Source organism: Caretta caretta, chromosome 4 (genome assembly GCF_965140235.1).
Source record: "Caretta caretta isolate rCarCar2 chromosome 4, rCarCar1.hap1, whole genome shotgun sequence".
Lineage (NCBI taxonomy): Eukaryota > Metazoa > Chordata > Testudines > Cheloniidae > Caretta > Caretta caretta.
Window position 1 is genome coordinate 133,557,688 of NC_134209.1, and position 13,373 is coordinate 133,571,060.

At 39.5% G+C, this 13,373-nt stretch overlaps 1 protein-coding gene across 19 annotated transcripts in view; it reads right to left on the reverse strand.

Annotated features, from left to right (window-relative positions):
- Positions 1–13,373, reverse strand: part of ADD1 (adducin 1) — a 135,590-nt gene that overhangs the window by 69,741 nt on the left and 52,476 nt on the right. For 17 of the 19 annotated variants that reach the window (XM_075128073.1, XM_075128066.1, XM_075128072.1 and 14 more), the window contains exon 2: positions 1,968–2,180. In XM_075128073.1, the coding sequence (XP_074984174.1) occupies positions 1,968–2,162 (195 nt within the window). In that variant the 5' untranslated portion in view covers positions 2,163–2,180. Of the gene's footprint in view, positions 1–1,967; positions 2,181–3,677; positions 3,770–13,373 lie in introns of those variants that run through there. The other 2 variants (XM_048849039.2, XM_075128068.1) reach the window with 2 other exon arrangements.

Sequence of the window (13,373 nt, forward strand, 5' to 3'; positions counted from 1 at the left end):
TCTGGCTTCCCTTCTGGAAGCAAAGGGTATCAAAAATCTACTGAATATTTCACCAAGTAATGACATATGAGGAAAAGTTACAAGAGCAAAATATGACAGGTTTCAGAGGAACAGCCGTGTTCTGCTCTGCGATACAACCGCATTTGCTCCAACGCCTCAGACAGAGACAAACACCTACAAGATCTCTGTCAAGCTTTCTTACAACTACAATACCCACCTGCAGAAGTAAAGAAACAGATTGATAGAGCCAGAAGAGTTCCCAGAAGTTACCTACTACAGGACAGGCCTAACAAAGAAAATAACAGAACGCCACTAGCGGTCACCTTCAGCCCCCAACTAAAACCCCTCCAACGCATTATTAAGGATCTACAACCTATCCTAAAGGATGACCCAACACTCTCACAAGTCTTGGGAGACAGGCCAGTCCTTGCCTACAGACAGCCCCGCAACCTGAAGCAAATACTCACCAACAACCACATACCACACAACAGAACCACTAACCCAGGAACTTATCCTTGCAACAAAGCCCGTTGCCAATTGTGCCCACATATCTATTCAGGGGACACCATCACAGGGCCTAATAACATCAGCCACACTATCAGAGGCTCGTTCACCTGCACATCCACCAATGTGATATATGCCATCATGTGCCAGCAATGCCCCTCTGCCATGTACATTGGTCAAACTGGACAGTCTCTACGTAAAAGAATAAATGGACACAAATCAGATGTCAAGAATTATAACATTCATAAACCAGTCGGAGAACACTTCAATCTCTCTGGTCACGCAATCACAGACATGAAGGTCGCTATCTTAAAACAAAAAAACTTCAAATCCAGACTCCAGCGAGAAACTGCTGAATTGGAATTCATTTGCAAATTGGATACTATTAATTTAGGCTTAAATAGAGACTGGGAGTGGCTAAGTCATTATGCAAGGTAGCCTGTTTCCTCTTGTTTTTTCCTACCCCCCCCCCCCGATATTCTGGTTTAACTTGAATTTAAACTTGGAGAGTGGTCAGTTTAGATGAGCTATTACCAGCAGGAGAGTGAGTTTGTGTGTGTTTGGGGGTGGGGGGGAAGTGAGAAAACCTGGATCTATGCAGGAAATAGCCCGACTTGATTATGTAAAGAGTTGTCACTTTGGATGGGCTAGCACCAGCAGGAGAGTGAATTTGTGTGGGGGGGTGGAGGGTGAGAAAACCTGGATTTGTGCTGGAAATGGCCCACCTGCTGATCACTTTAGATAAGCTATTACCAGCAGGACAGTGGGGTGGGAGGAGGTATTGTTTCATATTCTCTGTGTGTATATAAAGTCTGCTGCAGTTTCCACGGTACACATCTGATGAAGTGAGCTGTGGCTCATGAAAGCTCATGCTCAAATAAATTGGTTAGTCTCTAAGGTGCCACAAGTACTCCTTTTCTAAGAGCAAAATATGTCTACCTTGGCTAAACAACAATTAAGAGTTGAAGTAATTACAAATATTTGGATTTAAAACATTAAAAAGCAAGGAGGAATTTAAAATGGAAAAAGGAAGTTAAAATAGGAGCAAACAGATTCAATTAAGTGAGCATTAGAAAAGCATCTTCCTAAAGAGCATGGAACTGTCTCCCCAATAAAATGATGAAACTCTGCTAATTGGGACGATGAAACTTGACTGGACACCACACTAGAAAATTATGCTCTAAGGATCACTCTTACATAGGCAAGGAGATCAAATAAGTCTTAGGCTACATCTACACTCTGAGGTTGGGGTGTGATTCCCCTACTCATGTATATATACTCATGCTAGCTCTTATCGAGCTAGCATGAGTATAAATAGCAGTGTAGCCACAGTAGCAAGGGTAACAGCAGTGGGGGCATGTAGCCTTAAACATCTCTAACTTCTGTTGAACATATTGTGTCACAGTGCAAAGTAACCAAAATCAGAATATATAACACTGAGGGAAAATATGGTATTTTCTTACTGGGCTTTGCAGAATCATGGAGACTCTCTTCTTTTGTTCCATCATGTTGAAATCTTGGCGCAGGTCAGGAGCCATATTCCTCTCTCGCAAGTACTCGGGGTTATTTTCATCAACTCGATCAAAATACCTTTCTTTGTGAGGTGCTGTTGTTGGGGGCGGTGAAGTCACCACCGTTGCTCTGGAATCACCATTCATAGCAGAATTTTAAGGGTCCTAGGGAAAATCAAACCAGGAAAAAGGTTAGAACCTAGACTGATAATACACAAGTATTTACAAGACAGCAACACAGATCTGTATTCAAACATGTTCTTGGTTTCAACACAGCACAAAATCAAGAACTAAATTAGTTTGGCTTCCACACTGCATAAGCCACAGTCTTAATAGTATGCATGGAGGAAGCCAGGTATATTTTGTTAAATTTAAAAGTGCATAAAAAGTAGTATATATTCAGGCATATAATTTTGAAGTAGTAAGGTGGAAAGCCAAACAAGACAGCTATTCAAATAGTCTCTACTACAATAGGCTCTCTATGTAATAATGCACCTTTAGTTATCCATTCAGTTTTCACATTTCCCACAGACAATACTAGAAGGATGGAGATCAGAATACGAAGTTTTCTAATGTACAACAATGACATTTAGATATGCATACAAAGTGGTGCAAAATGACATGTAAGATTCAATATTCCCAACATCAGCACTGAAATGGAATCACCAGGTTTTACTGACTACGTCAGTCCAAAATACAGTGAATTGTATAGTTAGACAGCAATATTTGGGAAGCATTTTTAAAAAGAGGTTTAAAGAAAAGTATAATGGTTTATATTTAACATATTAAATTTAGTTAACTGAAGACTACTTGGAGAAATTCTCTTACACTGCTGTCCCTCCAGAGTGTCCTGGTATTGTTAAAATTTAAATTATTTATAAGGATTTCTTTTAGCAGTATACGCTCTCACATTTTTACTCGCATTGCACCACAGCGTTCACATATTAAAATACAAGATCTTAACAGCTAAAAAACCCAACAACATTATTTTACTATATATGCAAAAAGCAAACACCAAAATAATACAAAGGTCAGATTAAGTAGCCCACAAGCAAGCTTTGTTTTAAATTATTTCTCATTTTTAAGCTGTGTTCCTATCAGAGTAAATTGCAAAGCTCCTTTTGTCACTATTTTATAGCAGCTGATCTCTCACTTAATTACAGCCTTTTATACCAAAAGCTATTGCCCTAACTACATGGCCTGATTTTCAGAAGTACAGAGCTCCCACAAGAGGCCAACAAAAACACACTCAAAGCTCACCTAAAAGATGGCCAAGTTGACCTAAACACATGAGAAGCTGCTGCCGCCAATAGATCAGGATGGAGCAGACCTGTATAGAACAACAGAACCTGCATTCCTCCTGAAAACATGTTTCTTCCTGGAAGCCATTCACTGATAAGCAGTTAAATAAGACCAACTTTGTATCACTTTTGAGACTGTGCCTTCCAATCCCTGAACATCCAGCCTATTTGTCTGCATTATGTTGTCCCATCAAATTTAGACCACGCTTTTTTGGAGCAGAGAGACTAGGTTTTCTTTCATTTACCATACAGGACTGACAAATTGACATCACTTAATACACAAAGTAGTTTACTCATTGTTGTAAAATTGATTTTTGCTGAATAAGTCAGTATAATATGACCATATATTATAAATACATACAGTGTATGCAGGACTTGAAGACCCTTGCCCCCTCAGAGTCGGTAGAAATTTTGCCCAAACAAATGGGGCCAGAGAGCAACTAGTGCCTTTCCCTGTAGGAGGAAAAGAGAAAAGGAACCAAATAGCCATAGAACTGTTGCGGTATCTTGCTAAAGTCATCCCATTCCCCCACTCTGATATCTAAGAATAGCATCTCTTCAGATCATAAAAGTGCCTGTTGGTATGTCATTGCCTAGAGATAGTAAAAGGAAACCCAATATACAATTCAGATTTAAGAATCACATCTGGTCAGTTATACAGATCAACTCCAGGAAGAGATGGGAGAACGAGGGAGGAGGGCAACCCAGACACTACTAGTTTTTAAAGAGGGGATGATGCATAGTGCAGAGAGGCTTTAACCGCTAGCTCTTCTATAGAAAGGGAGGAGCAGGGGAACAGAGCACTCCAAACACAGCATCTCCTTTATGAAGGGAGGAAGGAGCCAGGCCTAGAGCCACTCCTGCTTTCCCTAAAGGGAATAAAACAGAAAATAGGAAGTGATAGCACAGCTGCCACATACAAACTTCTGTGGTTACTTTAGAAAGAGGTTGGGGGCATCTTGAACAGCTTCAGTGCCGAATGCTGCAAGAGTTGAAATAGTAAGGTGGAACTGGCTGCACTTGGAGCCCTTTTCCCTATCTGCAGGATTTACAGAACACACTTGTGATAGCAGTGGGGAGCATCTAGTGGAGAACTTCTTGCTCTTTTGGAGAGCTCCATTCTAACTCAAAAGGAGCCTGATAGTAAAAATAAATCCCATCAGGCAGGTAACCTTTGAAGAGATATTTCAAGCCAACCTTTCACCAAGATCTCTTTCACTGTTCAGCCACAAAAAAAGCTGAACTTGTGACTTAGGAAAGAGCAGCCTTTAACTGTTTTTGAACAGTAAGTCACCTTTGCCTGTGCAAACTAGGCAGAACTACAGGAGTTAAAGCAGAATGATTTATCAAGGCAGTTTTCTGTCTGTATTTGGTATCAATGACAAGTAAAAAGAAAAGGAGTACTTGTGGCACCTTAGAGACTAACCAATTTATTTGAGCATGAGCTTTCGTGAGCTACAGCTCACTTCATCAGATGTATACCGTGGAAACTGCAGCAGACTTTATATATATTGGTTAGTCTCTAAGGTGCCACAAGTACTCCTTTTCTTTTTGCGAATACAGACTAACACGGCTGTTACTCTGAAACCTGTCAATGACAAGTAACTCCCTCACTGCAGAGATACAGGGAATAAAGCAGAATCATCATTCCTTTCCAAAGAATTCTCTGCTCCACACATTACCCATAACCAGTTTTGCCTTCAGCTAAAAGTAAAAACCAGGCAGTTTGTTCAGTCTAAAACTGTGATTATTTTCCATATTCTCATTTCATATTGGTTTTGATATCCCTTGAACTAGTCACAGCATTTTTGCTTTGAGGTATATGTATTCTTGTAGAGCAATTAGGTCTGAGCACACACACTTGTTAAAAACAAACACACACTAATTGCTTTAGGATACTAGACAGAGAAAAGAACAAACCACTCATCACTTCCCTGCTTTTGAGCGGAGTTCAATCATTCACTCTTAAAAGCTTAAAGTCTGATTGCTACTTTAAATTACCATTAGCACCTAAATTAAAGGTCTCCATAAATCAAACAAAGACATTTGTGCCAGCACAGTAAGTGTCGTCTTCCCCTGCCCTTAATCCAAGACACCCATCTCTCCTTGGAAGAATTTTTAAATCTTCTATGCCTTACAGCCTCAAATGAGACATCCTCTCTCCTGTCCCACTTCCATGCTCGCTCTGTACTTCCCAGTAACCTTGTCCTAACATTCCTTCTCCCTTTCCATGTACTACTCTAGCTCACGCAGATCATGCCACCCTCTTCTGTTCACCACTCTGCTTACATCTGAACTGTACCTCTCAACTCCCTCCATTTTGTTCCATGCACTCTCCCCCTGTTCCTATTCCATCACACTTTCTCTTTATGACATGTTATTTCATAATCCCAAAGAAGAAGGTAGATTGGACTAAAATGCAGAAAACTGTACACAGTAAGTTAACATTTGGTGAGGACGACCAACCCTTTGGCCATTCCTCCTCCCACCTTCCCTTTCATGATTTTCTTGCCTCCCTTTTTTTGTTCCCCTACCTACACGCTTGACTAAAATGCATCTCTTACATTTTATTTTGGAGACTACATTAAGACAGTTGCAGAACACCTTCCAGACAGAAGCACTGGTCATCAGGTGGCATTCATAAATTGAACATAGAGCTCCTGCGTACCTCTGAAGCTGTCATAAATATAAAGGGAAGGGTAAACCCCTTTGAAATCCCTCCTGGCCAGGGGAAAGCTCCTCTCACCTGTAAAGGGTTAAGAAGCTAAAGGTAACCTCGCTGGCACCTGACCAAAATGACCAATGAGGAGACAAGATACTTTCAAAAGCTGGGAGGAGGGAGAGAAACAAAGGGTCTGCGTGTCTGTCTATAGTCTTTGTCGGGGATAGACCAGGAATGGAGTCTTAGAACTTTTAGTAAGTAATCTAGCTAGGTATGTGTTAGATTATGATTTCTTTAAATGGCTGAGAAAAGAATTGTGCTGAATAGAATAACTATTTCTGTCTATGTATCTTTTTTGTAACTTAAGGTTTTGCCTAGAGGGGTTCTCTATGTTTTTGAATCTAATTACCCTGTAAGATATCTACCATCCTGATTTTACAGGGGGGATTTCTTTATTTCTATTTACTTCTATTTTTATTAAAAGTCTTCTTGTAAGAAAACTGAATGCTTTCTCATTGTTCTCAGATCCAAGGGTTTGGGTCTGTAGTCACCTAGGCAAATTGGTGAGGCTTTTTACCAAACCTTGTCCAGAAAGTGGGGTGCAAGGTTTTGGGAAGTATTTTGGGGGGAAGGACGCGTCCAAACAGCTCTTCCCCAGTAACCAGTATTAGTTTGGTGGTGGTAGCGGCCAGTCCAAGGACAACGGGTGGAATATTTTGTACCTTGGGGAAGTTTTGACCTAAGCTGGTAAAGATAAGCTTAGGAGGTTTTTCATGCAGGTCCCCACATCTGTACCCTAGAGTTCAGAGTGGGGGAGGAACCTTGACAGAAGCCAAGTGAATAATTTGTTTAACAAGTTTAAACTCCACTGTCCTCGTAAAAAAAACGGGATTTTAACACTGGATAACTGGGTTCAGCAGTAACGTACAGTTAGGTCAGCAAAATAAAGCACAGTGCTTAACTAGATCAAAATTTACACTGCATTCTTGGACATCTACGAACCCAAATCATTATGGCCAAAATTCTGAAGAGGGTATCTAGTGATTTTTGCAGCCAACTTGAGACAATTTAAAGGGGGTTGGTTTTCAAAAGGTGAGTGCTCAGCACTTAATGAAAGTCAAGCCCTTTAAGGTGTCTCAAGTTGGGCACCCAAAATTACTACTCACTTTTGAATATCTTAGCCAATGGCACTTATGTCTTCAAACCATTATACAAACAGAAAGTACTTAATTCTCAACAACAGTGACAATGAGAAGAACAGACTGATTATTTTAAGGCCAAAAAGACCATTATAATCATCCAATCTGACCTCTTGCTTAACAGAGGCTACAGAATTTGACATAGGGATTCCTGCATTGAGCCCGATCACTTGTACATAGTTTCCCGTCCTACAAAATAAAGTAAGGAACAGAGGTTAAGTGACTTGGCAATGGACACACAGGGGGCATACCAGAATTAGAAATGAAGAGGACCTACTAGTTCTGTTCGCAGTCTACAGTCATATAAAAATAAAAATATATGTTTTCATAGAATCATAGAATATCAGGGTTGGAAGGGACCCCAGAAGGTCATCTAGTCCAACCCCCTGCTTGAAGCAGGACCAAATCCCAGTTAAATCATCCCAGCCAGGGCTTTGTCAAGCCTGACCTTAAAAACCTCTAAGGAAGGAGATTCTACCACCTCCCTAGGTAACGCATTCCAGTGTTTCACCACCCTCTTAGTGAAAAAGTTTTTCCTAATATCCAATCTAAACCTCCCCCACTGCAGCTTGAGACCATTACTCCTCGTTCTGTCATCTGATACCATTGAGAACAGTCTAGAGCCATCCTCTTTGGAACCCCCTTTCAGGTAGTTGAAAGCAGCTATCAAATCCCCCCTCATTCTTCTCTTCTGCAGGCTAAACAATCCCAGCTCCCTCAGCCTCTCCTCATAACTCATGTGTTCCAGACCCCTAATCATTTTTGTTGCCCTTCGCTGGACTCTCTCCAATTTATCCACATCCTTCTTGTAGTGTGGGGCCCAAAACTGGACACAGTACTCCAGATGAGGCCTCACCAATGTCGAATAGAGGGGAACGATCACGTCCCTCGATCTGCTCGCTATGCCCCTACTTATACATCCCAAAATGCCATTGGCCTTCTTGGCAACAAGGGCACACTGCTGACTCATATCCAGCTTCTCGTCCACTGTCACCCCTAGGTCCTTTTCCGCAGAACTGCTGCCTAGCCATTCGGTCCCTAGTCTGTAGCTGTGCATTGGGTTCTTCCGTCCTAAGTGCAGGACCCTGCACTTATCCTTATTGAACCTCATCAGATTTCTTTTGGCCCAATCCTCCAATTTGTCTAGGTCCTTCTGTATCCTATCCCTCCCCTCCAGCATATCTACCACTCCTCCCAGTTTAGTATCATCCGCAAATTTGCTGAGAGTGCAATCCACACCATCCTCCAGATCATTTATGAAGATATTGAACAAAACCGGCCCCAGGTCCGACCCTTGGGGCACTCCACTTGATACCGTATATTTTGAGTATATTCTTTAAGTATCATACAACAGTTCCACTACAAGGTGAAGATTCTATATTAATTTAAGTCAACAATGCTTTTATTTATTGCAAAAAGGTTAATCCATCAATAGTTGAGATTATTAAGAGAGCAGAAGGTCAGCTGGCAGCTGATATTACTTGACATTGATTGTACATCTGAAAAAACCTGAGTGTTGCAAATTAACTTTATGTTATATAATTTAACTTTTATTTCAGACCAGTCTTAAGAGTTACAGAAATTCCATATTTTTATGCATAATGAACAAGAAGAATGAACAACAAAGAGTTACATCACTAAGGAAACCTTTTTAATAAAGTGTGAAGAGCGGAAAAAATAATTTGAAAAGGCAAGAACAGTACTATTAAAATAATAGCATAAAAACCTCATCATACCAGATTCTACTCTCAGTAGCTCTATTGAGAGTTTAGTCCCAAATTGATATACCTCCAAAGAGTAACCTTTGAAAACTATTCTGTATCCAGTACTAATTTATATTAGCTTTTAAAAAAATCTGAAACTCTTACTGCACTTCTGTGATATTTTCTATGTGCTTATTTCAAGGGGCGTATGAACCAACCTGCAATAACAGTCTTTCATTATTACTTCCACTTATTTCAGATTATTTTGAAAATTACACAGTGGTCAAAGCTGTTTTCAAAAGGTTCTCCTTTAATGTAAGGAATGCATCATTAGACACAACATTGATTCTGCTTCACTGTTTCCCTTTTGCATGAGACTGATGCCAGCCTGACAAGATAATATCAAAATGGGAATCTAGTATCTTGCTAAAGTCATTGTGTTCCCCCACTCTGATATCTAAGAATAGCATATCTTTATATCATAAAAGTGCCAGGAAACCCAATACACAATTCAGATTTAAGAATCATATCTGGTCAATTATATAGATCAATTCCAGTACACCCAACCTCACTGTACATTATTAGCATATATATGGCTTGATTTCTAAGGTTCAGTTTTCTTCACTTTGGCTAGTAATTAGAGCTAATAAAAGACTATTTTTCAATGCAATACTGGTCTGTTCCATTATGAAAGATGTCTGCCAACTCATTCATGGTACTTCCACTGACAATAAGGTAAGGATTTTTTAATCTGAAGCAAGCCAGAGAGATTTGACAAAACTTTACAGAATCCCTCACAATCTGTACTTGTTAACTTCATTAGGAAACACTCTCCTCCCCCACTCCCTTTTCTTTTTTTTTTTTTTGGAAGAGGAGAAGTCTGACTGGTGGTCCAATCAGAACCCACATCAGATATGGAAATGAGATAATAAAGACAAGGAAGCAGTACAGGCTTTGCTTTGCTAGGCACATACATATTCATTCTGTGATGCTGAATGTCCTGTGCTGATCCAAAAAGCTAAACAAGAATGGGCTTTCTAGATTTCCCCCCAAAGTTAAGGCCTTGTCTACACCTAAAAGGTTTCCCACTATAGCTATACAAGCAAACCCTACTAGTGTACGTACAGTTTAAGTGGGCAAAAAAGTCCTTTTGCTGGTATTATACCAGTCCCCTGAGCTGATATAATTGCATTAGGGTTGCCAATTTTGGTTGGACATATTCCTGGAGATATAATTACATGACATATCTTAATTAAAGATGAATCTGTAATTCCCGGAGATTCCAGGCCAATTCTGGAGGGTTGGCAACTCTAAATTGCATCTACACTTGGGCTTTTGTAGACATATCTATGTTGGGGGGGTGAGAGGGATGGTAGGGGGGAGAAGAATCAAGCCATCAAATCCCTAGTTGACACAGCTATATTGGGGGGAAAAAATAAAGTGTAGATCAGGCTGAAGTGTTTTTGCAATTGGCTATTCCCAAATAATTATATAAAGAAAATTACGGTGAACACCACAGATTACAAAAAGTCATAACAAGTTACCTCAATTTACAGTAACAGTGAAGTGAAACAATCTATTCGACCACCCCTCTGGTAATCATGCACATATAAACATTAGAGACTTTCAAAGCAAACTACTAAATTCAGATGAAAAGTATATTTAACATACTATACATATATATATATATATATATATATATATATATATAACCTAGCTTCAGAGTACAATAAAACTTTTGCTGGACACTAGTACAGGAAATGAGGAACTGAAGTGTTTATTGTACTTGTACTTAAAAGAGGGAGTTTTCTGTAAAATTCAAAGCAGTATCTGAAACCTTTGGGGGGGGGCATTTTAAATTTATTTTTAAAAAGCAACAGCAATTCTTAGTTTCATTCCAAATTTAATCCCAAAGGGAAGTTTCAACACAGAGTTACATGTATGGTAGGAGGAAAGACTTTATCATGGAAATACTGCTACCCAAACCACAGCATTGTGTGCACCAACATCTAGAAACTTGGAAGAATATATCTTTCACACTGTCCAAGTTACTCAATACCTAACAACAAAGAAAACCATGTGCAAAAATATTCTTTAACTACCTGTATTACAGGAATTCAGGAAATATACGTGGTTTCAAAATATTAAAGACGTTTGACTCATGGTTAAATATGGTGAAAAAAAGTTTCACACACTAAAAAAGTAAGTCTATCAAATATAAAAGGTACATAAAAATGTAGTGAAATCTAGCAAAGTAAAATTTAATTGTGGTAATCAAGATGGCAGCTGGTAACACATTTCAGACCCCAAGCTTTAATACTTCACACATTTTAAACTAGTCCCCAAGATAGGCGTTAGACTAGATTAGCTTTGGTTTACTGTTCCCTAAGGCATTTATTAGCCTATTGGAAATGTATCAGTGATGTCAGTCCCCCTTCCTAGTGGGCAGGTGTCTACACTGCATACACAAATTGGAAATATTGGACCAGACCCTGCAGTTCCTTCTCAGGATTCCAGAAATCTGACACTGCAGTTTAGAAATGTCTTTAAAAAAGGCCTCAGCCAAGGCCAGACTGAGGGCAAGTGAAGAGCAAGTATAAAATGTATTTTTAATTCACTGGCTCCAATACTTCAGGATATCCAAGCTCAGAGAGTATACATGAAAGAGGCTATGGTTCTGTGGAAAAAATAGTATGGGTTCATATAATTAAAGACTGTATCATAATACATACAGAAAACAGCTGAATTAAGGCTGCACAGGCAACCTTAAGCATTTCCTAACTTCTGAGTGCTTGACTTTCCAATTGTAATGTTCTTTTAATGTATTTTTTGTATATAGTATATAATTACAGCTTTATCATATCTTACACTACCGCACTTTGATTACCTTACTTTTACCTCAGTGATTCCTACATATTTGCTCTTGCTCTTCTAAAAAAACTTTTTAGAAACACATTTATTCAATCATCTGCCCTAGAAAAATTAGCAAAACTAGTGTAGAAACAAGTTATTTATGATGTCCCATTAAAGTTTCCATCTTTTTCAAAAAGTGTATTCTTCAGTGTGAACATTTTGGCAATTTTTTCTTGGCATTTCAAATGTTTCCTGTTGAACTTCAAAAAGGAAAAGCTGGCACCATCTTAGGAAGCCCAAGAGCTAATAAAGCAAGTTCATGATTGGACTAGTTAGCAGGCAGAGAAGTCTAACATACCAGACAATTTTCCTTTTAGCCAAACAATCTTAGCTGACATTTCTTCTAAGCTTCCTCTTCCCTTTGTGTTCAACAGGAAGAGATTATTTCACAAGCAGGAACATTTATTGCTGTCCTTAGAATCCTAATAAAACTGGCTGTTTGTTTATTTGTACAAAACAGAATTGCTCACTTGAACTGGCACTAAATACAAATGTAATCTTCATGTTTGATACCAAAAGACACTGTGAATTCAAGACTGGACTCATATGGTTTATACCGAACACTATCAAAAGCTTAACTTGCCAGAAGTGATGCAGTTTATGGGTGGATTATTATGCCAGTCTTGGCGATAACCGGTTCTGGCAAGCAGAAAGATTAGAGAGACTGAGACAGAGACAGAGAGAGGAAGAAAAGAGACAGAAAAACTGAAGCTGGTGGAGAAAAGCTAATTATACAAAGGTTCACTTAAGCTACGGCATTTATAAACTCTATCCGCAAGTATTCCCCATTATCAGCCTGATCCAAAGCCCACTGAAGTCAGTAGGAGGACTTTAATCATATAGTATTAGAATGCATTACAAAATTACATGAAGATTAATATGGACAGGATCAAAGACTGAGATGCCACCAGCAAAAACATCGAAGTGGACACTGAGGTCTATAGTTTGTAACTGGTGTCCACATGCACACTGTGCATTGTCTCGCAACTTTCAGAGGTGTCAGAGATGACAGCATCTGCCAGACGATGTTCTGAAATGGCTCAATGTAGACCACTGCTTCCAGGATAGATTGAAGTCTGGAAGATCCTGATTAAGCCCAATCCCAAAAAGGCTTGCAAGAGTTCAGGTGTCTTCAGAAGAGTCTGGAGGTCCTCATGAATTGGTAAGTTCAGGTAGGCCCTGGTTTGTTTGTACTCATAAGTTGTATGTGTCTCTCTCCAGATCTTTAGCGTGGGTACATGTTCTGGAGTGGGCAAACATTGAACAGGTGTTGATTTTAATGTTCCAGTTATAATTCTCATCATGATATTGAGCTGCATGTCCAGAGATTTGGTGAGCTGTCTGCTCAGACTGGTGAGCAATATTCAGTGATTGAGTGCACCAGTGAGAGAGTTGCTCCTCTAAGCGTGTGTGGGCATTGGAACCTCATGTTGTGCCTGTGAGTTTTCACGTTTTTATCTTTTTTTGCATCTTTTCCAGATTAGCATTAAAAGTCAAGCTTCTATCCAAAGATACACCCAAGATAGGATTCATTTCAGACCTATTGACCACAAAAGGTAACATTAAGTGGCTCCTTGGTG